This window comes from Seriola aureovittata, chromosome 12, assembly GCF_021018895.1.
Source record: "Seriola aureovittata isolate HTS-2021-v1 ecotype China chromosome 12, ASM2101889v1, whole genome shotgun sequence".
In the NCBI taxonomy this organism is placed as follows: domain Eukaryota; kingdom Metazoa; phylum Chordata; class Actinopteri; order Carangiformes; family Carangidae; genus Seriola; species Seriola aureovittata.
In genome coordinates this window covers 18,492,601-18,517,587 of record NC_079375.1, presented here as the reverse complement: position 1 = coordinate 18,517,587, position 24,987 = coordinate 18,492,601, and the positions used below count along the sequence as shown (strand labels likewise).

The following is a 24,987-nucleotide window of genomic DNA, read 5'->3' as shown; positions in this document are numbered from 1 at the left end:
GCAGCTTTAACATTTCTGATGATATAAAAATCTATAGTTTTATTACAGCTATACCCTGAATGTGCTGTAGTATGACTCTGAATAAGTCTTTTTAGGTCATGACTTGTCCTTCGGGACGATGCTTCATTAAGCCTTAAAACTGGCAGCTCCACGCAGACCTATAAGATCCAGTTTGCGGTATGCACACATGCAGGCTCATTGGCTGCAGGCAGGTTGACACAGATTCGCTGCTTCACCGCCTCACAACAGCTGTAGCCGCTGCTCGGAGCCTTTAGAGCCAGCAGGTGGTACTCTACTGTTGGCCAGGTCCCACTGTTGAATGCGAGCTGGATGGAGAGCTGAAAACTGGAGGCAAGGGGGGCAGAGAGCTGCGACCAGCGGGACGAGCTGAGAGGAAGAGAGAGGAAAGGAGAGAGCAGCTGCTGCTCCTCTGGTCTAACATGGACACAGACGGGACCGCGGTCACTTCAATCATCGAGCTCAGCCGCTCAGTCGCCCCCGGGTTGTGACTCCCCGCTCTCCGCAGAGGTATCCGGCGGACCCCGGTGACCAGGACAGGACGGGGCTGACACTTTGCAGGCTGCAGCAGGCTGTGTAGCGCCTTGCAGTAAAAACCTTCCCCCCTGGAGAATAAAGCAGGAGTCTCAGCATCTGGTGGCTCAGAGGGAAAGAAAGGGGAGAGTGACTGGGATAGCAACAACGGTTTGAGTGCGGAATTATTGTTAGATAACAGACTCAACAAGGGTTTACACCGAAATGGGGTAAGTGTGGCTGGGTTAGTATTGCCTAGATTTAATTAGGCTTAAAGAGAAAATTGAGAGTTTGTTGTTAATTCAGCGAAACAAACTCTTTGTACTATTTTAAAGATTCTGTAATCATTTGGACTAAGAGTTGTTGGGTTAATGCTTCAACTCTCTCCCATCTTTTTTGTAGAAAAGAAGTCTCAGTCACCTTGTAAGATGTTTCCTCACCACAGAGAAAGGTAAGAACATTTTGAGTCTGAGTTTGAACATTTACCAGCCTGGCCTTGTTTTATTTTCCCCAGATGAAATGTTTATCTCCTGTAGGCTACTTGTGACCTTGGGATGCCAACCACACACAAACCTGAAGAAAATGCCTTATGATCTTGATATGAGAGGTTAGCCTGAACTTAAGGGAAAAAATCAGTTATATTAATAGTTTGAAATGATAGTAATGCTGCAACACAAAATTAAGACACTTGTGTCACACAGTATGAGTCCTGTGATGTTTTTTTGCTCTGCAGCACATCTGGAGCACCGCTCTGGTTTCTTTTTCACCATTGTACTAACACAGATTCAGTTCACACTTGATGAATCTGTTCAATTAAAACCTTCATGTTCTGTGATGTTTTGACTCTGTGTGGCCCCAGAGTCTTCAGCCGATTTGATCCATAATTCTTAGTAATGACTGTACTTATGAAGCTTTTATTGAAGTTGTAACTATAAAAAAAAGGAGGACAGGGGTGCAGAGCAGACATTAGTGAATGAAGCTGCTAATTTCCTTCAAATTTATGTCGAAACTTATGTCTGATTTGTCGATTGTGTTTGTTCTTATGCGAGAATTAATCTGTAGTAGGGCAGCTGTGAACTGCCACAGCCAGTTGTGTTGGCTGCTTACTGAAACCGGATATCGTAGTGCTGCTGTCTGTTAGATGGATTATTCAAAGACTACATAGTTGCAAGCAGCCACTTCTTTTCTTTCAGCACCAGCAGCACTGGAGGATTGGTACCGACTGAAAGAAATAACAGAGGTTTCTTTGCATTCATTTAGAAATCTGTCTCTCTAATGTTAAACAGCTGCGTATAAAAGATGTAGAGATCAGATCAGAGGGTGGCAGGAGAACCTCAGTGAAGCGGATTGCGGATATTGGAGATTGTGGTAGGAATTAGTGGGGTTATCCTGAGGTGTAGCCCCTACCTCCATCCAATCACTGTCAGGCTTTGTTATACTTAGGCACCCCCGCTAAGCCCTGTAGGCCACATCCATCTGCTGAGGATGAAGGTCGAGCCTCTGAAGATCATTGAGAAATGATCAACTGCTGTCCAGTTAATAGAGACACACACATGCACACGCGCACACACACAAAAACATGAGCCCACACTGTTTTATACCTGCCTTAGGGGTGTTGCAGGTTTGATTCCGGGGTGCGCTTGAGTGTTGGTGAAGTTGTGCATGTTTTTCAGGTCAAAGCTGTTAGATGCCAGATATTCAGCAGGAGAGCACAGACACCAAACCTCAGGCAAGGTCAAAGCGTGGTAGTAACAGCACAACTTTATAATTGAGTGTGGGACCTTTCCCTCCTTTCCCACTGCCCTTCTACGGGGCTTCACAAACATGTGAGCGATGCCCAGGCCTCAGTGACTTAGTGCTAAATAAAAGTATTGGACCTCCAAGGCTAATAACCATCATTATACATACAGCTGAAACTATTAACTAGTTCCAGCTTCTCAGATGTGAAGATTTGTTGTTTTACCTTTTCTTATATGATAAAAATCTTAATTTCTATCAGACAAGACAAGCAATTTTTTTAATGTTTTTCTTTTAGGAAATCGCAGCAGTTTTCACTATTTTCTGAGGTTTTATAGACCAAAGAATTATTCAATCAATCATGAAAATAATCACAAAATAAACATTAGTAGCTGGACTCAATAGAATAATTACATTACTTATATTTTCAGGGAAATCTTAATGTTTTTGTAGTAAAATATTCTATCTTTACGTAACTTAAATGCATGTGATGGTTGAGAGTTAAAGGGCCACCCCATAAAAAACGTGTTTTTAACGGGTCTTGGGGAGGACTACTGCATATCTGTAAAAAGTGGTATAAAGTCTTTTGTGGCTCCAGAGGGGCCGCATGAAGTCTTCAAGTGCCACATGTGATGTCACTTGAGGCAGCGTCTGGTTTGAGGACTATTAGATTGAAAATGAAAAAAGAAAATCTGTTGAGTGTGAGGTCATCAGACCCCTTTAACTTGCTCCTCATCTCTGCTTCAGACTAGTAGCATGAGGCTAAAGTATCCACCACTAACATAATCCCTGGCCTAACTGTTGGCAGTAAAGTTGCATTGTGGGTAATGTAGGTGTCATGTTTTCACAAGGAAGAGGAATGTTTGTAGTGAAAAAGATGATATCTCTGGTTCAGCTGTACCATCAGGAGACAGACTCCTGTCTAGATGAGTGCAGTGCTGAAGTGTTTTCATACGGGTGGATTTTTCTGCAGTTAAAGGGACATACCTCCAGTTTCACACAAGGTCATTTAAGGTCTGTAAGGTCTCTGAGGCAAGCTTTTTAAAGTGTTATTTTATCATTTATCTTGGGTTTGGCTTTAGACTTCAAATATTTGACAAAAAACCAGCATTATAATCTGGGGACATGGAGTTTGAAAGATTAGGGGTTCCTGTATTTTTGAAGTACAGCAACTTCATGGAAGTGTAATACTAAATCGCCACAGCGCGGCAGGCGGCTTTAAGTTGTACAGCTTCCTTGTTTCGACTTGAAGAATGAACTGTATGTCAGCCTTCAACCTTCTTCGTCATTGCCATAATTTAAAGTTATTGCATTATCTAAAAGTAGTAAAAGTCAAATTCATATGTACACACTAAGCAGATACTTATCACTAGAAAGAGCTTCAAACAGGCTGCAATCATCTTAGTGTCTTGTCCCAGTCAGACCTCAGACCAGTGTATCAGTGGTTGTGGAAACTAAGCAGCAGATCCAGTGATGACAGGGGATTACTGCGAGATGAGAAGACTTATAGCGCAGGTTATTATGACACTGGAGTGCCGTCAAAATGCCACTGTTCATATCAACATCTCCACAGTCAGTCCTTGAAACGCTGCATGCGCCAGTTCACATAACATTTCTCTTTTATCATGATCTCCTACGGCGAGAAGACACACAGAGACCAATACTGGATTTGTGTGTCACTAATGGGGTCAGATATAAATGCACAGTGACTGGCCAAAATCACACCGTTCTACTGGGAACAGCCACAGCAATTTACAACACTGGATAGAAGAAGAGGTGTCCTGGTTTTAACCATTTCATACTTTAATTGGGCTTTTTGGAGAACATTTAGGTGAGAAGGAGGCGAGCAGCAAAGACACGAGTGAAGAACAGCAGCATCTTGTCCTGATATTAAAATCCTTGAGATGTCTAATCGATGTTGGTATTGTCACATCAGGATTGAAGTTAATAATCTGCCTCAATTTGACATTTCAAACACAAGTGGCCCTGCAATAGGACCTCATCAATGGTTTATTTTCTGGCTCTAGGAATGGCAGTGTTAATGTGTCAGTCCACCTATTTGGTCTAAATATTGAATGGGTTGCCCTGGTGTTCGGTACAGATATCCATAGTGTCTGGAAGATTAACAGTAATGACTTTGACGATCCCCTGACTTTTCATCCAGTGACACCACGTGGTTCATATTTTTTTTTTTTTTTATCTCTAGTGAAAATTATTGGATGTCTCATGAAATTTTGTACACTGATTCATGTCAGAGTGAATAGGATTAACTTTGGTGACTTTTCATCCATCATGAGGTCAAAATTTCAGCAGTGAAATTTGGTCACATACTTAGATAGTTAGACAAAACTTTTGCCAGCATTATGTCATATGTACTCTGCTTTATCTTATATTTAAAGTGTGGGAATACTCAGTGCTGTAAATGTCCTGCCTGGCCTGGGCCGACTCCAGCTGAAGAGGAGAAGAGAAAGACCTTTAGCAGTCTTGCTATTCATACCACATGACAGTGGCTAAACCACCTCGCAGCACCAGTGACTTTGTTGCTTTGATGTATTTACCTCGTATCCAGGAAACATCTCTGCAAACACTGCCAGGAGCAGAGCTGAGGGTGGAGGGTGAACGACTCTGGAGACGGTTCAGAGCGTTTTAGTCAACATCATTTGCCAGTTAAGTCACAGCCCTGTATGGCGGCTGGTGAATGACGCAGGAAAAAGTGTAGGAGCGAGCCAAAGGATGATTCCAGCGTCTGTCCCTGGATGTCAGACAGACAGACGGAGATGTCTCATTATGAAAATAATCAAGGATTTCTATTTTAAGCAAAAGTGAGACAAAAAATGAACAGGATTGCACAATAATGAGCTTTAATGGAACAAGTTTGAAAAGTTCAGTTTAGTCCATGCAAAAAGATTTTTGTCTTGTTTTGTAGAGTTTACAACATTATATTCAGTCACATAAATCATATTTAATTGACCTGAAGATTTGCACTTTGACATTCCCAATCAAAAATCTTATCTCATCACCACCCCTGTGTTTCCTCCTCCAGGGAGCAGCCGATCTTCAGCGCCCGGGCCCATGTTTTCCAGATCGACCCTGCCACCAAGAGGAACTGGATCCCAGCCAGCAAGCATGCCGTCACCGTGTCCTTCTTCTATGATGCCAACCGTAATGTCTACCGCATCATCAGTGTGGGTGGGACCAAGGTGAGAAAGATATAACGATATATGGTTCCACAGTTTCGTAGCCTGCACGCATTGTAAATGATGTATATTTCATGATCAAGCACGTGTTTCTGAGGGATTTTCTCAAAGTAGTGTTAAACTACAATGAGGCTGGTGGCCCTTGGCATCAAGAGAGGCTTTTCAGTATTTGTAACAAAGCCAGAGGCCAAACAAAGCGGGACAAACAGCAGCTTCACATTGATTTTCCTCTGTGAGGTTAGGAAATGTGCAATAAAGGTGACTTTTAACAAATCAGCAACCAAAGCGTCTGTCTCACAGGCCTGTGGATTTAGATTACGGGGAAGAGGCCACATCAAGCGCTGGAGTGGAGGGAGGGGGGGGGGGGTCTATCTGATCTCTTCTTAGCACCTCTGGTCTGACCCACATTTCTGCCTCCCAGAAGGCAGTGCGGGGTGGCAGTTGGTCGTTCAGCAGCCCAATCCTGCCAGGACTGGTGTCTGCCTCCAGAATAATCTTCACTGCTGTTGCCACCGTCCAACATGTTATGTCAAACCGTAGAAATGCCGACTGTAGAGTTCATGTAATCATTTGTTTGAGGAGAAAAAGGAGGAAAAAGCGTCCTCCCAAGCTGCTGTTGCCCTGTAAGTCCGGGATTTTAAATCAGTCCCATTATTGTAACGCTGGGGATGACGTAAAAAGGTTTATAAATAGGTCTGTTCTAATATTTTTTTCTGGTGTGCTCAGGGGGAAAGAGGTGGCTTCAGCCACTTCCCTGACAATGAGGTGATGAACCTGGTGGATTTGCTGTGTTTGTGTAACTTTACTGCTGCCCATCTCTTTGGAAGAAATATAATTGAAATTTTCCTCTGCTCTCGCTTTGAACAGTAAGCGCTTGTGATGTGGCAGAGCGTTGGTTTTTGATCATGTTCAAAACAGTCGCTTTTAAAAGAACAAACATGTCTCAAGGGAGAAAGAGCTTGAAAATAGCTGATAGCCAGTGATCCTAGTGGAGAATTAATGCTCCACAAATGTCACAGTAAGCACAAATGTTTTCCTGTGTTCTTCACTTTTCTAGCAAACATGTGAAACATCATGTTATCTCAGTGTTGACGAGGTTTGTGCAGGTGAAATAATCAAATTACGATGCATCTCTTTAAACCTTTATTTCCAAAAAAAAAAAAAAGACATTTTTAGGTAGATAATTCAATAAAACTGGTGATTTCTGCAGTTAACCAGATGTAAAATGGAAAATATGTCGATCAGGGAAGAACTGTATAAAAAAAAAGAATTAATATTTTATGTTTAAGTCATCATAGTATATTTTTTTTCTTTACATTTTGCTGTTGCTTTCCTGTTCAAGAGTAAAGAATTTATCAAACAAAAAAAAGAAAAAGACTAGCATGTAAAGAAGATGCTATTGTGTCACAGTGTCTGAAACAGGCCAAGTGTTGTGAAAAAATTAGCTAAAACATGGAGGTTAGGAACTATTGAGTATCTCTGATTCTAAAAAAAGCCTCTCCAACGTTCCTTGAATTAGGAAAAATTCCTCCCCCAATGTCCCAAAATGACATATTTTTAACAAACATAACAAAATTATATTAACAAATCCCAACTGCTCTGTTTCTGACCCTCTCCTGATGACTCTCCCTTTAGCAAAAAGAAAAAACTACATAGTCGTCACATTTCTCTGACGCTCTCACTCACTAAGACTTTGTTGGTTTGTTTTATGCGTCTGAACTCCCAGAATCCTCTGTTTTGTTCACATGTTGGAATCCCACCTTATGAAATGATCTGTTTTGTTAATCTCTGCATCTGCAGGCAATTATCAACTGCACTGTTACACCCAGCATGACGTTCACCAAGACGTCCCAGAAGTTTGGTCAGTGGGCCGACAGCAGGGCCAACACTGTCTATGGTCTGGGTTTTGCTACGGAACAACAGCTGCACCAGGTAAATGATACCAAAGTTTACAGAGGTTAAAGCACTGAAAAAAACGTCCCTTTTTTTACTCACCGTACATTTCCAGTGATTAACGAGTGAAACAGTTAACCGGTTTATCACTTGTACCCTTTTGAAAAGTTTTCAGAGAAGTTTAAGGAGGTGAAAGATGCAGCTCGTCTGGCGCGAGAAAAGTCGCAGGATAAAGAACTGGTCAACACAGCGCTGAGCATCGCTGCTCCTCAGGTGAGCTCTGCCCTTTTTAGAAAACAAACGTAAACATGAAAGTAGAGCGAGACTCTGCAGGTATCAAGCAGAGAGTGTAAATGTGAAAAATTTGTCATGATACACAAGAAATAACCAGCCACGCATTTTTGGCATTTTGGGAATTTTGGGATTGGGGAGACACTGCGAGCGCAGGCCAAGGTTAGATGAATACACCTGTGTTACTCTGCAGCAGTTCAGCTATTAGACATGGCCGCTGTGATTGACTCAAAGGAGGGATGGAGAGAAAAGAAAGAAAGGCAAGGGAAAGATGAGCTGGGTCACTTGTCTCGGAGGGAAGTGAAAGTGAGGAAAACTAGGACGGTGGTAAAATTATCCCGTGCTGCTCAGCAGTGCACCTTATCCGCATTTTCTCCACCCACTGCTACTGAGCCTTCGTCTCAAACACTGTAATGATGAAAATGTAATCAGCCCAGGGCTCTTTTGATCAATAGAGAATAATTACCCATCAGTCACATCTGCTTGGTCATGAGGAACATACCCATTTCCTTTCAATTCTACAGCTGAACACATTCCAAGTGATGTCTCTCACTCCACGTCTTTATCGATTTAATGAACACATCGCAGAAGCCAAAGCTGCAGAAAATTGCCAACTACATCAATTAATTGTACTCGATTTTTGCTAAGTGGCAGTAACTGATCATACAGCCAAGTATGACTCTGATTGTGATATTCTGCAAAGGTCATTATGTATGGTGTTCTTTGTGTTGATATGTTTCTTTGTCTGTTTTTCTACCTGATGGATTTCCTCTCTAGTTCTCACAGGTGAGTCTTCCATTATTGCTTTGACTATGTATCATCTGGCACCATGCGAAACAGAAACTGTCTCTGGAAGTCATTTAAAGCACAAAATAATACAATATGTGTGCAAATACACTCTGAAAATCTGTCTTTTTCTCTCTAAATAGAAAATAGAATTTTTTTTTTTTTAGGAGTAGTTCTGCTCTAACTTTATTTGCATGTGTTTAATTAAAAAATCTGGACTAAAAGTAGTTCTCATGAGTGGCTTGTCTCCTCTCTCAATAATCTGCTTTGTTATAATGATGTGTGTTATTAGGAGAGTACATTTACTGATGTGTTTCTCAGGACCTCTCTGATGAACTCCAGTCTCCACCTGTGATGTGTGTGAACGGACCGGAGGACAAGCTGTTCCGCAGCCAGAGCGCGGACATCACCCTGTCTTCTGAGAAGGAGCGTATTAAAAAGATGCTCTCTGAAGGGTAACCAAGTTATAAACACACACACACACACACACACACACACACACACACACACACACACATACACGCGCACGCACGCACGCACGCACACACGCACGTACGCACGCACCAACATAATAGAAACCAAAGAGACCACAAACTCTTCTGATGTGAGTCCAATCTCACCTTCTGTTCAAACAGTTGATCACTGATTAGAAACAAGAGGTTAAACCTTTCATATGTAAAATGTTCTCGCTTTATCCATCGCCCACAAACACGTGTCTCTTAGCTTTCATCAGTGGATGGAGCTGCTCAGTTGTCATGGAGACGGTTAAGTTGCTGTCACATGACCTAACCATCCTCCACGACGTCTGAGCAAACCCCTGATGTCGCTGAAAGCTCCAGTAGATTTTAAGTAAATGGTCTGTGTCTTAAGAAGTTTTTGTTAAATGTGGAATTATTTTACAGTGTATTATCATTAAGAGTAAGTCAACATTTTTGGGTAATTCATTTATTCATTTTTTGGCGAGAGTAAGATGAGAAGATTGATGCCACTCATGTGACTGTACACTGAATATGAAGCTTAAATGTTCTGGCATTGGCATTTAAGAGTCACATTGTTGAGACATGATGTAAATTGTTGTCGGGTTTGTGAAAGACTAAAGATCCTTTGGACATTTGCAACATTATAGTGCACCAACAGTCATCTTAACAAACAAGTTCATCTTCACCATGGGACCAGTCTTCACACTGCAGTTTTGGAAAATACACGATTTTGACCAGGGTAATTTTAACACCAGCTGAACTAAGCTGAGGTTGTTACAGATTTCATGTGATCAATACTATTGATGGCATTTACACAGGTAATCCCTTACCTTTTAACATCCACCTTCCCAGCAGTGAGGCGGGTGATTCCATTTGTTTAAGCTCTCGAGGACGTGAAGAGGCCACTGTTGAGGTGACTCATACATAGCATCAAATAAGGCTTGTAAACATCCTTTCATTCAGTCCTTTGAGCCACACACAATGATTTTACATCCTACAGTTCAATTATTACAACAGAAAGCTGCTCTTGAATGGTTACCATGGTAAACTGTTGCCATGTGACAACCTCAAGCTTTGCAGATGTAGAGGGATAGAGCGAAGGCTCGGAGATGAAGAGCAGCTGATCTTTTCTGCAGATTGTAGAAAAAAAAGATAGAAATGGATCACGTTTATTGATCTCATATGTCTCCTATGTATTTTTATAATCAAGTGACTTGTACAGTAAGTGCAGCTATAAACGGGCTTAATATAAATGAATGTATGTGGAACCAAGGTCAGCAGGAAAGTATCATTGTAATGGGAAAACAAATACACAAAAGAGACTCCTAACGTCAAATCATCTTGGTCAAAGAGCACAGCCACTATCTTCTACTTCTTTGTCCCCTGATGCTCACAAATGTCCTAAATTTGATGATCCAGCTTGGGTTAAGACATGTCAGTTACTCTAATGTCTTTGTAAAAAGTAGCCTTTGCATTTGAGTCTGTTAATAAAGATGACTTTCGATAGTCAACCCTCCAGGATTACTGTTTGGTCTTGTTTGGGCGTTTTTAATGACTGTATCTTTGCTTTGTAACAAGACCTGTAAAATGACCTTCCCTCTGGGCCGTAGGTGTGCTGCTGCAGGCTGCAGCCCACGGTTCAACCTCCTTAATTGTGTTCCAGAGGCTTGGTGCTCATGTTAAACAGGCCAGCAGTGTTTCATCATGTTCCAAAGTTTTGGCAGCGGGAAACTTTGGCTGTTACTACACAACAAGCGATAGTATTCAGCCTCATGTTGCTATGTTTTAAACAAGACTCAGGTTTTAACAGTAAACTCAGATGGCCCTACCTGCCCTGGGTAGACAAGATGTGGCAGGTTTTCATTCCAGTCAAAGACACAACAAGCAGCTGTAAGTGCAGAAATTATGATTAGTGAAATTAATCACTCTAGTCGGGAATAGAGCTTTCCGTCCTATTGAAATTATAAATGTTCAAATACACATTTTTTCTGAGTACTTCAAGGACTCCTTGTCCATGTTGCTTCAAAATATGTGTAATAATTATATGCCATATAAGCCATACTATCATAAGATAAGATATGCATCATTTAATGTGTTTAAGGTTTCGTGTTTGTGTTTTTCAGGTCTATTTGTGAGATGAACCTGGAAGCTGAGCTCTTCACTCTGCAGGACAGCAACTCCAAGCTGGTGGCAGCTTTGCACGAGGCTAATGCTAATGTAGAGCAGTGGAAGAAGCAGCTGGCAGCGTATCAGGAAGAGACGGAGAGGCTGCGAGAACAGGTGGGCCTCTACTGTATTCAGTCTGGCACTCGGGCACAGAGGGCACATTGACGGTGCTCCGTGTAAGTGTGTTTACCCTGAGCACTGAATTAGCCTTTAACAAAAATATTCATTCAAATGCAAAACACAACCCAGAGCTTCATGTCAGCCATCTCCCAAACAGCCAGCAAACAATGACCACAGCATCACTCCGAACAGATTATTTTAATTTTCTGAAGCCAAACTGCTGCATTAGTAGGTTCACAACTGCAAGATAAAACATCCCTGTGTTTGCATAAATGACCAACCTCAGGTAGTTCATCAGTGAGCAGAGGTAGAAAAGTGTTATTGCTTTCACGTCCTAAAAGTAATTAGATATGTCTTGTCATATATTAAACAGATTTTACTTAGAAATAACTACATGGATGCTAAGTCCAGAGTGTCGCTTTTATAAACCTAATGGTTTAGAGCAGCTTTTTGCTACAACAGCAGACACACACAGCAGGTTGAGGGTACAGCACCAGTTCGCATTTTGAAGTGAACCCCAAATGACCCCCGATGTACCATCAGTGTGTGAGTGTATCTGTGTATGGTTGAAAAGTACTAAATGAAAAGCGCTGTAAGAATATTTGTGTGTGAATGTGTACAGTCCAAGCATTAGTTTTTATATCAGCTGTAAAAAATTATATTTTCAGTTATTTCCTGGAAGTTTTGCGTATAGTTGATAACTAAAAGACAAAGACGTAAAATTGCCACGTTGTCCTAATGTTACATAAAACTCAACAATCGGTCAAAATGTTCATTTTTGGTTGAAGTAAGTGAACAGAGATTTCTTTGAAAGGTTTTTTTTTTTCAGTTTGGTCGTTCAAATTACACTTTAGTCTCGTATAAACTGTCTCATGAAAATAACTGAGTTTAGTTACTGAGTATCAGAACAAATATTACTATATAAACACACAGAAAACTGACAACACAGGAGCTTGGGTTAAAGATATGACACAGCAGCATGTCAGTGGAAATGAATTTATAAATGTAAATCGATCAGTAGACCCAGGTCCTCTATGGAGGGTGCAGATGGAGAAATTCAGAACATTTCTTCCATTGTCAAAAGGTGAATTACAAACTTTGAATTGCCCATGGGTGTGCGTTAGACCCGTAACAGACCCAAAACGGGATAAGTGGTTTGGGTGGATGGATTGATTAAAACTTTTTAGAAACATTGCCCTCAGTGCCGTGTTTCTAGTAGCAGAGTTGCACGTAGAAAAAGATCAGTTCAAAGATGAGACACAGTTGGTTAATGAGAAATTAAATTGGGCCAAAAAAGCAATTCAAGCATTATTGAGTCAAACACTGAAAAGTAGTTGTTCCCTCTTGTGGCTCCTGAAGTCCTTTGGCCTTCGTGTGCAGCCAAGTCCTTGTTCATTCTGTAGGAACCTGCAGGGCCGAAGCTGATGGTTAAGGTCACACCTAATTATCAATGCTGGAGCTGTGAAGCTCTGTAACAAGAACAGACACTCGGGTTACTGCAGAAGAAAAGCTTTTCTCAAACAAGAACAAGGTGAAGCTGACGGGACACAGTCTGTCAATCTGTTGCTTTCAGTAACGGCAGCTGCACATCTTTCTCTGCAGAGGAAGGTCATGCTGGTTTTGATTGGGCCGTCGCTTTCACACACTTCATTTCCTTGGTTTTGAAGTACCCAGAAAAAGAAGGACAAGTTAGAGAGGCCGGTAACACACTTCATCATTCTTTGACGTGACTTGTGCTGCAGGCGTTTCCCCTGCAAAGCTTTAATCAAGGTGTTCTCTGCTGGTTGAACCGGTTCACTGCCGTATGTACACGGCAATGTCACATTTCACCATGAGGGAGTTTGGTCCACATACACTGAGCCTCAGGAGGGTTTTACACTTGAATTACCTTTCAGGTTCCAGTGGATGCAGACGCCCCCACCCCCCTCCCATCCCCACTCATCAATAAAAGGTATTTTCACCTTTGCTGGGAGCTGATTCCTCAAGGAACGACCTCGCCTCAGGCTTACAATTACAAACCCGTCTGATTCAACGCTTTAATACGTTGATCCCTCTCAGTTATAGCCCGGCTCTACAGTATCGATCACTGCTTTTGAATTCTCTAACAATCGCCTGGTATTTCAACAGTTTTAACCATTTTGGTCCAAATGAATTCATACGAGTGAGAACCCTGTTTCCTTCAGCCTTAGTTCTTTGTATCGGAGGAAGGGGACCAGGTGGCTGAAAATGGTTCACGTCTCTGGGGTGGTGTGAGAGGGAGAGGGGTTTGTAGGACAGCAATATCCTACTTTCAATGCCCCAGTTAGGAAAAAATGAAAAATCACCAGAGGGAGCTGGCATCTACTCGGTTCTCCTTTTTTTTTTCTTTTTTTTTCTTCTTCTTCTTTCTAGTCTCAACCATACATGGTTTAAAATAATCCAGCCTGTCTCTGTCAGACACGGGGGCATTTTTAGAGGAGTCTGTTTCTCTCTGATTCATGGGACCCAGATGACTCTGCAGTGAGGATCGCACTCCTCTTTACCTGATAATGGTGATCATCTGCCTGTTAACGAATCCTAGTTACAAATTATAACTTCTAGTTACAGTCAAAAAAAAAAATAGTCAAAATAAGCAGATAAAAATGGAAGTGTGTCACACTGAAAATTCTCACAAAGAAACTGAATCCTATAGAGTATTATTAGCTGTTTGGCTGTGACAACACCCCAGTCTAGTGTTGAGAGCTCGTCTGTAGATCAGAGACTTTGAAGAATTACAGAAGTACAGCAGTTTGTAATTATGTTCATTTTGCGCAACATTTTTCTATAATTTTTCTATTATGACGTTAACCACAATTTAACTCCAGCTTAGATTTCAACATTGTAAATGACTAATAGTCAACATGAAATTCAACAGTGACTAATTGATTCACCCTAACCCTTGACACCATCTAGGTTTATTTGTAATAGTAAGTAAATAAAGATTTACATATATAGCACTTTTTAAAAAAATATACAAAATGCTTCACAATAAATGCATTTAGCAAGGAAATATCAAACAAACCCAAGAGCAACAAAATAGAGTTGACGAAGCAGAAATAACATCAAATTGACCAACAAAAATAAATCAATTGGTTTGGATGACCTAATAGTGAGATGGAAACTATTTCAGACTTTGGGCGGACATCCAGTAGACACTGGTTAGCTGACCTGAGAGTCTGGAGTGCCTTATTGGGAATAACTAAGTTTATGTAAATGTCATGTTGGCTTTAATCTTTTAAGAATTCTGTGTGGATCTGAGAGTGACCCAACGTGTGTGTGTGTGTGTGTGTGTTGTGTGTGTGTGTGTGTGTGTGTGTGTGTGTGTTGTGTGTGTGTGTGTGTGTGTGTGTGGTGTGTGTGTGTGTGTGTGTGGTGTGTGTGTGTGTTGTGTGTGTGTGTGTGTGTGTGTGTGTGTGTGTGTGTGTGTGTGTGTGTGTGTGTGTGTGTGTGCGTGTGTGTGTGTGTGTTATAAGGTGGCTGAATTGGAGACACATGGAGGCCATGGCCCCAGTGACCTGCTGAAGGATGAGCTGACCCAGTCTCTGGAGGAGCTGGAGGCCCTGCTGAAGGCCAAAGATGAGGTTGGTACTTCATTGTTCCATTTTCTCATCAGCTGATGTCAGAGGTGAAAAGCTGCAATGTTTGTCACAGGTGTCGGATGAATGATGCAGCTACTCAAACTCATACGAACCTTTCATTCTTTTCCAGGAGATCCACATTTTGCAAAGCAAGAAAGCAGAGTACCACGAAATGGAACACGATAGAGATGAGGCCATGCACAGATTGCGGGTAGGAGTGTGATTATTACATGTGACATGAACACATTTATTGAGTAATAGTTAAACAATTAGTAGTTAAATTAAGTTTTTACAATTTTCCTTGCTTGGCATCCCCCTTTTATTCCCCTTCTCTGCAGGAGATGGAGATGCGTAATTCTGACTTGGAGAGGCGCATCCAGAACACAGAGCAGAACCTGAGTAACTCTCTGGAGGAACGGGATCGCATGGACAATGAAATCCAGAGGGCAATTGAAATTCTGGACATCAAGATCTTTGACCTTAATGACCTTCGCCAGAGCCTGGTCAAACTCATCGACAAGTAAGAAGGAAAAAACACAATCCACGAGAGAGCTGGAGCGGGAGACAGGGTTAAAGTTATTGTGGCCACGGCAGCAGCCAGTAAACAAAACACGATGGAGCTGGTCCCTGTCCTCCTCAAGCACAAGAACCACCTCGGCCGCAGGAAGGTTACTCCATGTGTGTGTTGCAGCAGTGGCTGTGCTGTACTCAACATCATACTGTAGGTGTTGGCCTAAGCAGCATCATATACATGGTATTGCTTGTCCAATCTAATGTAACGCTTCATGTTGCTTTCAAGGGTAACATTCAATGCAATAAACCAACTTTAAGGTAAGTGCTTAACAGTGCTAGACATTTAATATTGAGAACTGGTGCTTGTAGTTTTTCATAATTATGACTTTTGTATAAAAAAAAAAAGGCAATGCAGTGTCAATATGAACGATAAGAGGCCTTGTTTTTTTCAACTGACAGGTGATATTTAAACATCTGTACAACAAAATGAGTCGATGCATATATGGAAAGGAACTTGTTCTCAGTGAAAAGTGAATGCAAATAAGAGAGTGCGCAAGACAAAATTACTTTTAAGAGATTTGCCTGTTTAACAACCTGCATACGACATAATTATTACCGAATTAGCAGTCAACAAAGTTTGAATTGTGCAGAGATTAACTCGTGTATGGTGTTGTAGTCACCCATGCATCATGTAGCAACTATAATGTGAAGGACAGAGTGGTTCTATGTGGTGCTTTTCCACAGGAATAAACAATGGAATATATGTAAAAAGAAAAAAAGGAATAGTATGCTAATAGTATTTGATATTAGGGGGCGGCATGAATTTAAAGAGTAGATCTGAATATTGACACCAAAGATCAAATGTTACGAGCAGAGTCATTGATAAGGTCTTTCAGCAGCTTGTCTATTAACACATCCTCATTTAAGCTTGTAGGAAGCGTTTAATTCAAAAGTAAGTTACAGTACTTCTTAAATACATGTTAGTAGATAGGCTATGTTACACAATTAAAATTAGGATAAATAAGTGTTTTCAAAATGATACATGATTCAGTAACGCTACAGTAATTAATGAGTAACCATAAGAAATACAAGTCATCACTTAGTCATGCAGATAAGTTTAACTGACTGGCCCAGTCTAAGTAATTGTCCTGTGCTTCATCTCTTAACACAGCACTAAGCAACTTATTTATGATACATCTTAATAAACATGTCGCTCTGATTGGTGTGATGCATTCAAGGAACTTTAAGAGACATTTTCTGCCTTCTGTCTTTTTTCAGCACGTTACCTTTAGCTGTGGACAAGACTGTATGGCATAGGCCGTGAGTGTGGCTGTGCTGTATGAAAAAAGAAAACCAGAATGTCTACTTCACTGAGTCTTTCTATCACACAGACTGTATTGTTTAACGTGGTCTATAATGCTGTGTTTGTATTAATTTTTTCAAGCCTTACTGTTGTATTTTAAGGATGATTGTGGACAGTCATGCCAGCTCTGTGTGTCAAACTTTGAGCTGTTGTCATGACAGTTTGGAAATAAAAGCAAAGAATACAGTCACTGTCTTCTGTGTGTGTGGACCATCTGGTTAATGAATTTTATATCTGCCATAATATTTATCCAAATGTAAGACATGAACTATTATCAGTCTTGCTTGTCAAAATGTTTTATTGACAACACTGATCACTGACTCCAGTTTTTTCTACTTCAGCTTCTTCTTGGGTCTGATGTTGCTGGTGTGTCCGCACTTCTTCTTGCGACAGTTGACGGCACGTGGATGCAAACGAGCGTAGCACCTGACATGAGGGGAAAAAACTGTTAGATCAAAGTAATATAGCATTGATTGACTGCTACAACTTTTTTCCTCATTTAGAAACACAAAACAAATATGAAACATTTTGCTACCTCTCCTGTTCTAAGCCATATTTTCACTAGATGACAATCAAAATAGCTGAATGGTTTAGTGAGGGCCTCGATAACCCACTGATTAGATTCAAACTTTTTGAACTCTATCAGCCAACTTAAAGTGCTACCATTAAGTTAGGACAGTAGTTCTCTGACCTATTCTTCCATGCCCCCATTAGGAGCAGGAAAAAAGCCATAACACCCTCCTCACTGTAAACAAATTATTTTTTTTCCAAATTTTTTTCAACCATTAACATAAGCAGGGAAATTCATAACAAACTGGACCAATTTTAAAGTTATTTTATTTCACTAAGAAGACACAAGACAGTCCTGCCACAATGTGTGAACGCATAAGCAAGACAGATGTGTCCTTGATGAGCACTGCCTGTTTTATGTCCTTCCCCGTGACAAATCCTTCTTGTACCCTCAGACTCACTTGTATAACAGTGTGCTAGGTTTGTATACATACTTGCGGCAGACCATCTTCTCACAGTTGTACTTTTGAGCCAGCTGTCTCAGGGATGGCTCAATGATGCCCCCTCTCAGACGCAGAACAAGGTGGAGGGTGGACTCTGAGGGAGGAAGGAAGGAAAAGGGCAAATAATCATGATACATCAACAATGGAAAAAGCTGTAGACAGCAACACCTGTACCTTATAATTTTAGTGATAGTTCAGCACGGTGGAAGTTTCACCTACCCTTCTGGATGTTGTAGTCCGACAAGGTGTGTCCATCCTCGAGCTGCTTTCCAGCAAAGATGAGACGCTGCTGATCAGGGGGGATACCTCAAAACAAAAGAGTCGCAATTGTGAATTGGTGATTGTGTCAGGCATGGACAGTCATTTAACATTTACAGCTGTCTCTCAAATGTCAGGCCTGTGAATCATGGTATTACTCATACTTGTTAGAAAAAAACCTAACCCTGCTGCCCAGGTGCTGCCCACTGCTTGTGTGTGTGTGTGTGTGTGTGTGTGTGTTCACTACTCATGGATGGGTTAAATGCAGAGGTCAGATTTCCTGTGTGTATAAACATATATAAAGGCCTTATATAATGGGTTTCCCTAGATGTCAATGGAATTGTTGGATTAAATATTGCTGATATCAGCTGACCCTTAGTTCATGCACAACTACACTACACAAGACGTTACGTAACTCAGTGTTTCCTCTACATTCATTTAGCAGTGGCGGCCCGCCACTGCTAAATCATAGCCGCCACGCCTTCAAATTTCTTTTACTTTTTTTTTTTTTTATTTTTTTTTATTTTTTATTGTCGCAAATGCACCACCGCCACATCTCTCCACCTTCACAGCCTGTGTGATGATGAGCGCAACAGCGGCGGGAGGGGAGGGAGGGAGTGGGGTGGTTGGAAGATCCTATTGGAGTTAATTACTCGCGAGAGCGCGGCCTTGAAAGTGACGTCACGTCAGGCACCAGGTGAGAGTCAGAGAAGTGTAGTCGTGAGGAATAAGGCAGCGAATTACCGGAGAAAAGGTAGACTTATTAGCCAACTCAGTGACGCTAACTTGGGTAAACTAATTGATAGCATTAAGCTAATATCTACACGTCATTATGTATTAACTGCTGACTGCATTTTCAGATGAGCTTGTTCAGATACTTCTCTAAGAAGAGAAAGACAACAGATGAAGAAGACGCTAGTCAGGTAGCATCATAAGCCTTTTACTGACTCGTAAATGATGATGGTTAGGTAAAAAATAGTATTTTAATGTTCACACTTGTAATCAGATGTGATTTGGGTGTAAATTATATAACGCTGTTAGCGTTACGTTACTCACACTTTTAATGTAATCTTATTAGACAAGTAACATTAGACAGGGAGGAGTTGTTAAACAAAGTGGAGGAGAGCAGAGCACAGCAGCGGAGAGATGAGCCTGGGTGCAAACACTGTAACTGCTCTCATATTAAATAGATATAATAATAGTATCCCTAGTACATGTGATAACTGAATGAGCGTAAAGGAATCTTCGTACATTTTATTTGGTGTGATAAGAACAAACAAACAACAAACAAAATCAGTCCTGCTCTTAATTAGAAACCGAAAGACTACAGTACATGTTCATTTATACGTGTGTATAATGAACAAAGTGTGTATGATGAACAAAAGACAAAGAGTACCTTCTTTGTCTTGGATTTTGGCTTTGACGTTGTCGATAGTGTCACTGGGCTCCACCTCAAGGGTAATTGTTTTACCCGTCAGTGTTTTCACAAAAATCTGCATCGTTGCTGAAAAGAAGACAGAAAAATGAGTCAGTCAGACTGGGATGGGCCAGCCAATATGAATACCACTCTTAGTGCCAACTTAACAAAACTCTTGCAACATGCTGCTAAAACTTGTTCCTATCTTTGATAATAACTTACTTCCTCATGTTTAGAATTTACTATCCAGGTACATGTATTTGTTATACATCAGTGTTTTCAGCAGGGGATTTTAACGATTTATTTGACACTGCTGATAGTGACAGTGCTGATAGGTTACATCAGCAACATGAGCCTATACATACTTAACATACAAGAAAACTAGAGCTCAAAACTTATATACGTGTGTTTAAGTTGAAATGCCATTTCTATACAGCCAAAAACAAATTTTAACTATATTATAGTAACAGTTTAAATCCAACAAAATAAACGATCGCTTTATAAACAATAAAATCTGGACTTACCTATCATTCACCAGCAGATAGGCAAAAGAGGAATCTGATGAACCCAGCCCCGTGCTTAAGAAGGGAACAAGCTCATCCAGTTTTAAAAAAAAATGTACTCCGTTGACACATCTGGACAGGTGGAGGAGGGCTGGTGTGTGTAGAACGCAGGTGCTGACATGTAGAGCCATACGCGGTTACGATCTGATTAGATAATACAAGTAAAGATAGCTACGTTCAGAATAATTTAACAATAATAAAAAGAGGAATAATAATTATTAAAGAAATCGAATAATAGAAAGCATAAATTTGCGTCGTCCCTGGGTGGGCTCGAACCACCAACCTTTCGGTTAACAGCCGAACGCGCTAACCGATTGCGCCACAGAGACAACTGAGACTTGAATACACACGCATGTGCTTATGTAATATTCACATATACAGCACAGTACATCACGACGGAAGTTGACAGTGAACTTGTTAAGCATCGGTGCGATAGCGCTACCTACTGACAGCTACACTACGCAAGTAGCATTACAAAGCAACACGCATGCATTTATCTTTAACACCGCTGGGGTATGAAACCGCGAATATAAAAGTTGCAGTTAAAAAGACATAAACACACAAGAAGTAAGAAAATGCCAGCTAACGAAAAAGCAACAAAAATTGCGGTAGAGGGTAATGGGGTTTGCAGATAGCACGCGATTTGCGCTGCGCTCGCCTCTTGGGCCAGCGCACAGTTCAGGTGAGTCGCCGAGTACAAACGTCAAAAAACAGCATAGTATAGTGAGGCATAATACACATCATACTATAGTAAAGCATACGAAGTCATAGTATAGTAAGGCATAAAGAGTAAAAAAAAAAGTCATAGTATAGCAAGGCATAAAAAGTAAAAAAAAAATCATAGTATAGTAAGGCATAAAAAGTAAAAAAAAAACAGCATAGTATAGTGAGGCATAAAAACTTCATACTATAGTAAGGCATAAATAATCAGAAAAACAAAGTAGTATAGTAAGGCATAAAAACATCATAGTATAGCAAGGCATAAAAGGTAAAAAAAAATTAATAATATGGTATGGTATAAAAAGTCAAAAAATTTCATATTATATTATGGCATAAAAAATTTAAAAACGGCATACTATATTGGGGCTTAAAAATGTCAAAATATAGCAGGGCATAAAAAGTCAAAAAATATCAAAGCATAGTATGGTATAAAAAGTCAAAAAACAGCATACTATAGTGAGGCATAAAAATGTTACAGTAAAGTATGGCATAAAAAGTAAAAAAAGTGTAATACTATAGTGGGGATTAAAATGTCATAGTATAGCAGGGCATAAAAAGTCAAAAAAAGGTTATAGTATAGTGTGGCATGAAAAGTAAGAAAAACAGCATAGTATATTGAGGCATAATACACGTCATACTATATTAAGGCATAAGAAGCCATAGTACAGTAAGGCATAAAAAGTCAAAAAATGTCTTAGTATACTGAGGAATAAAAAGTCATTAAAATATCATAGTATAGTAAGGCATAAAAAGTCATGAAAATGTCATAGTAAAGTGAGGCATAAAAAATCATAAAAATGTCATAGTATAGTAAGACATAAAAAGTCATGAAAATGTCAAACTATAGTGAGGCATAAAAAGTCGTAAAAATGTCATAGTATAGTAAGGCATAGAAAGTCAAAAAAATGTCATAGTATAATATGGCCTAAAAAGTCAAAAAAATGTCATAGTATAGTAAGGCATAGAAAAGTAATAAAAATGTGATAGTATAGTAAGGCATAAAAAGTCATAAAAATGTCTTGTTATAGTAAGGTATAAAAAGTAATTAAAATGTCATAGTATAGTAAGGCATAGAAAGTAAAAAAAATGAAAGGCATGAAAAGTAAAAAAAATGTCATAGTATAGTAAGGCATAAAAAGTAATTAAAATATCATAGTATAGTAAGGTATAGAAAGTCATGAAAATGTCAAAGTATAGCAAGGCATAGAACGTCAAAAAAAATGTCATAGTATAATATGGTATTAAAAGTAAAAAAAAATGTCATAGTGTAATAAGGCATAGAAAGTCATAAAAATGGCATAGTATAGTAAGACTTAAAAAGTAGAAAAAAATGCAAGGCATAGAAAAGTAAAAAAAAATGTCATACTATAGTGAGGCATAAAAAGTTGTAAAAATGTCATAGTATAGTAAGGCATGGAAAAGTAAAAAAAATGTCATAGTATAGTAAGGTGTAAAACATCATGAAAATGTCATAGTATAGTAAGGCATAGAAAGTCATAAAAATGTCATAGTATAGCAGGGCATAAAAAGTCAAAAAAAGGTTATAGTATAGTGTGGCATGAAAAGTAAGAAAAACAGCATAGTATATTGAGGCATAATACACGTCATACTATATTAAGGCATAAGAAGCCATAGTACAGTAAGGCATAAAAAGTCATGAAAATGTCATAGTATAGTAAGGCATGGAAAGTCAAAAAAATGTCATAGTATAGTAAGGCATAGAAAAGTAATAAAAATGTGATAGTATAGTAAGGCATAAAAAGTCATAAAAATGTCTTATTATAGTAAGGTATAAAAAGTAATTAAAATGTCATAGTATAGTAAGGCATAGAAAGTCAAAAAAAATGTCATAGTATAATATGGCATAAAAAGAAAAAAAATGTCATACTATAGGAAGGCATAAAAATGTCATAGTATAGTAAGACATAAAAAGTCAAAAAAATTTCATAGTATAGTAAGGCATAGAAGAGTAAAAAAAAAAAGTCACAGTATTGCAAGTCAAAGAAAGTCAAAAATAATGCAAGGCATAAAAAGTAAAGAAAAATGTCATAGTATAGTAAGGCATAAAAAGCCATAAAAATGTCTTAGTATACTGAGGCATAAAAAGTCATTAAAATATCATAGTATAGTAAGGCATAGAAAGTCATGAAAATGTCATAGTATAGTGAGGCATAGAAAGTCATAAAAATGGCATAGTATAGTAAGACTTAAAAAGTAGAAAAAAATGCAAGGCATAGAAAAGTAAAAAAAATGTCATACTATAGTGAGGCATAAAAAGTCGTAAAAATGTCATAGTATAGTAAGGCATGGAAAAGTAAAAAAAATGTCATAGTATAGTAAGGTGTAAAACATCATGAAAATGTCATAGTATAGTAAGGCATAAAAAGTCATAAAAATGTCATAGTATAGTAAGGCATAAAAAGTCATGAAAATGTCATACTATAGTGAGGCATAAAAAGTCGTAAAAATGTCATAGTATAGTAAGGCATGGAAAGTCAAAAAAATGTCATAGTATAGTAAGGCATAGAAAAGTAAAAGAAAATGTCATAGTATAGTGAGGAATAATACACGTCATACTATAGTAAGGCATAAAAACGTCATAGTATAGCAAGGCATATAAAGTCAAAAAAAATGCAAGGCCTAAAAAGTCAAAAAAATGTCATAGTATAGTAAGGCATAGAAAAGTAATAAAAATGTGATAGTATAGTAAGGCATAAAAAGTCATAAAAATGTCTTATTATAGTAAGGTATAAAAAGTAATTAAAATGTCATAGTATAGTAAGGCATAGAAAGTCAAAAAAAATGCAAGGCATAAAAAGTAAAAAAAATGTCATAGTATAATATGGCATAAAAGTAAAAAAAATATCATAGTATAGCAAGGCATAGAAAGTCAAAAAAAATGTCATAGTATAATATGGCATAAAAAGAAAAAAAATGTCATACTATAGGAAGGCATAAAAACGTCATAGTATAGTAAGACATAAAAAGTCAAAAAAATGTCATAGTATAGTAAGGCATAGAAAAGTAAAAAAAAGGTCATACTATAGTGAGGCATAAAAAGTTGTAAAAATGTCATAGTATAGTAAGGCATGGAAAAGTAAAAAAAATGTCATAGTATAGTAAGGTGTAAAACATCATGAAAATGTCATAGTATAGTAAGGCATAGAAAGTCATAAAAATGTCATAGTATAGTAAAGCATAAAAAGTCATGAAAATGTCATACTATAGTGAGGCATAAAAAGTCGTAAAAATGTCATAGTATAGTAAGGCATGGAAAGTCAAAAAAATGTCATAGTATAGTAAGGCATAGAAAAGTAATAAAAATGTGATAGTATAGTAAGGCATAAAAAGTCATAAAAATGTCTTATTATAGTAAGGTATAAAAAGTAATTAAAATGTCATAGTATAGTAAGGCATAGAAAGTCAAAAAAAATGTCATAGTATAGTAAGACATAAAAAGTCAAAAAAATTTCATAGTATAGTAAGGCATAGAAGAGTAAAAAAAAAAAGTCACAGTATTGCAAGTCAAAGAAAGTCAAAAATAATGCAAGGCATAAAAAGTAAAGAAAAATGTCATAGTATAGTAAGGCATAAAAAGCCATAAAAATGTCTTAGTATACTGAGGCATAAAAAGTCATTAAAATATCATAGTATAGTAAGGCATAGAAAGTCATGAAAATGTCATAGTATAGTGAGGCATAGAAAGTCATAAAAATGGCATAGTATAGTAAGACTTAAAAAGTAGAAAAAAATGCAAGGCATAGAAAAGTAAAAAAAAATGTCATACTATAGTGAGGCATAAAAAGTCGTAAAAATGTCATAGTATAGTAAGGCATGGAAAAATAAAAAAAATGTCATAGTATAGTAAGGTGTAAAACATCATGAAAATGTCATAGTATAGTAAGGCATAAAAAGTCATAAAAATGTCATAGTATAGTAAGGCATAAAAAGTCATGAAAATGTCATACTATAGTGAGGCATAAAAAGTCGTAAAAATGTCATAGTATAGTAAGGCATGGAAAGTCAAAAAAATGTCATAGTATAGTAAGGCATAGAAAGTCAAAAAAATGTCATAGTATAATATGGCCTAAAAAGTCAAAAAAATGTCATAGTATAGTAAGGCATAGAAAAGTAAAAGAAAATGTCATAGTATAGTGAGGAATAATACACGTCATGCTATAGTAAGGCATAAAAACGTCATAGTATAGCAAGGCATATAAAGTCAAAAAAAATGCAAGGCCTAAAAAGTCAAAAAAATGTCATAGTATAATATGGCCTAAAAAGTCAAAAAAAATGTCATAGTATAGTAAGGCATAGAAAAGTAAAAGAAAATGTCATAGTATA

General features: G+C 38.6%; 2 protein-coding genes and 1 non-coding gene across 4 annotated transcripts; 1 reads left to right on the top strand and 2 right to left on the bottom strand.

The window, feature by feature from the left end:
- The first annotated feature begins 181 nt into the window (after positions 1-181).
- On the top strand, positions 182-16,858 carry LOC130178572 (homer protein homolog 3). 2 transcript variants are annotated; one of them, XM_056390931.1, is made up of 10 exons: positions 182-761; positions 934-982; positions 5,312-5,468; positions 7,266-7,397; positions 7,527-7,631; positions 8,778-8,890; positions 11,038-11,194; positions 14,692-14,799; positions 14,927-15,007; positions 15,135-16,858. In XM_056390931.1, the coding sequence occupies exons 2-10, from the start codon at positions 960-962 to the stop codon at positions 15,318-15,320; spliced, it is 1,062 nt and encodes a 353-aa protein (XP_056246906.1). In that variant the 5' UTR covers positions 182-761; positions 934-959; the 3' UTR covers positions 15,321-16,858. The 2 variants fall into 2 exon arrangements, with proteins under 2 accessions (XP_056246906.1, XP_056246905.1); XM_056390930.1 differs by having other exon boundaries at positions 183-761; positions 8,757-8,890.
- A 92-nt stretch (positions 16,859-16,950) lies between these two features.
- On the bottom strand, positions 16,951-20,266 carry LOC130178577 (ubiquitin-60S ribosomal protein L40-like). Its single transcript, XM_056390935.1, has 5 exons — positions 19,885-20,266; positions 19,340-19,447; positions 17,905-17,991; positions 17,677-17,779; positions 16,951-17,098 (listed from the first exon to the last, which is right to left on the bottom strand). The coding sequence occupies exons 1-5, from the start codon at positions 19,889-19,891 to the stop codon at positions 17,005-17,007; spliced, it is 399 nt and encodes a 132-aa protein (XP_056246910.1). The 5' UTR covers positions 19,892-20,266; the 3' UTR covers positions 16,951-17,004.
- trnan-guu (transfer RNA asparagine (anticodon GUU)) lies at positions 20,179-20,252 on the bottom strand. The gene has a single exon. It is a non-coding gene; the product is annotated as a tRNA-Asn (tRNA).
- Positions 20,267-24,987: the final 4,721 nt, after the last annotated feature.

Coding starts and splice junctions, on each gene's coding strand:
- LOC130178572 (XM_056390930.1), top strand. CDS start 960: ATGTTTCCTCACCACAGAGAAAG. Junction 983..5,311: donor TTTCCTCACCACAGAGAAAG/GTAAGAACATTT, acceptor TTCCTCCTCCAG/GGAGCAGCCGATCTTCAGCG. Junction 14,800..14,926: donor TGCTGAAGGCCAAAGATGAG/GTTGGTACTTCA, acceptor ATTCTTTTCCAG/GAGATCCACATTTTGCAAAG.
- LOC130178577 (XM_056390935.1), bottom strand. Junction 17,992..19,339: donor CAAAATCCAAGACAAAGAAG/GTACTCTTTGTC, acceptor TTTTGTTTTGAG/GTATCCCCCCTGATCAGCAG. Junction 17,099..17,676: donor GAGAAGATGGTCTGCCGCAA/GTATGTATACAA, acceptor CCCTCATGTCAG/GTGCTACGCTCGTTTGCATC.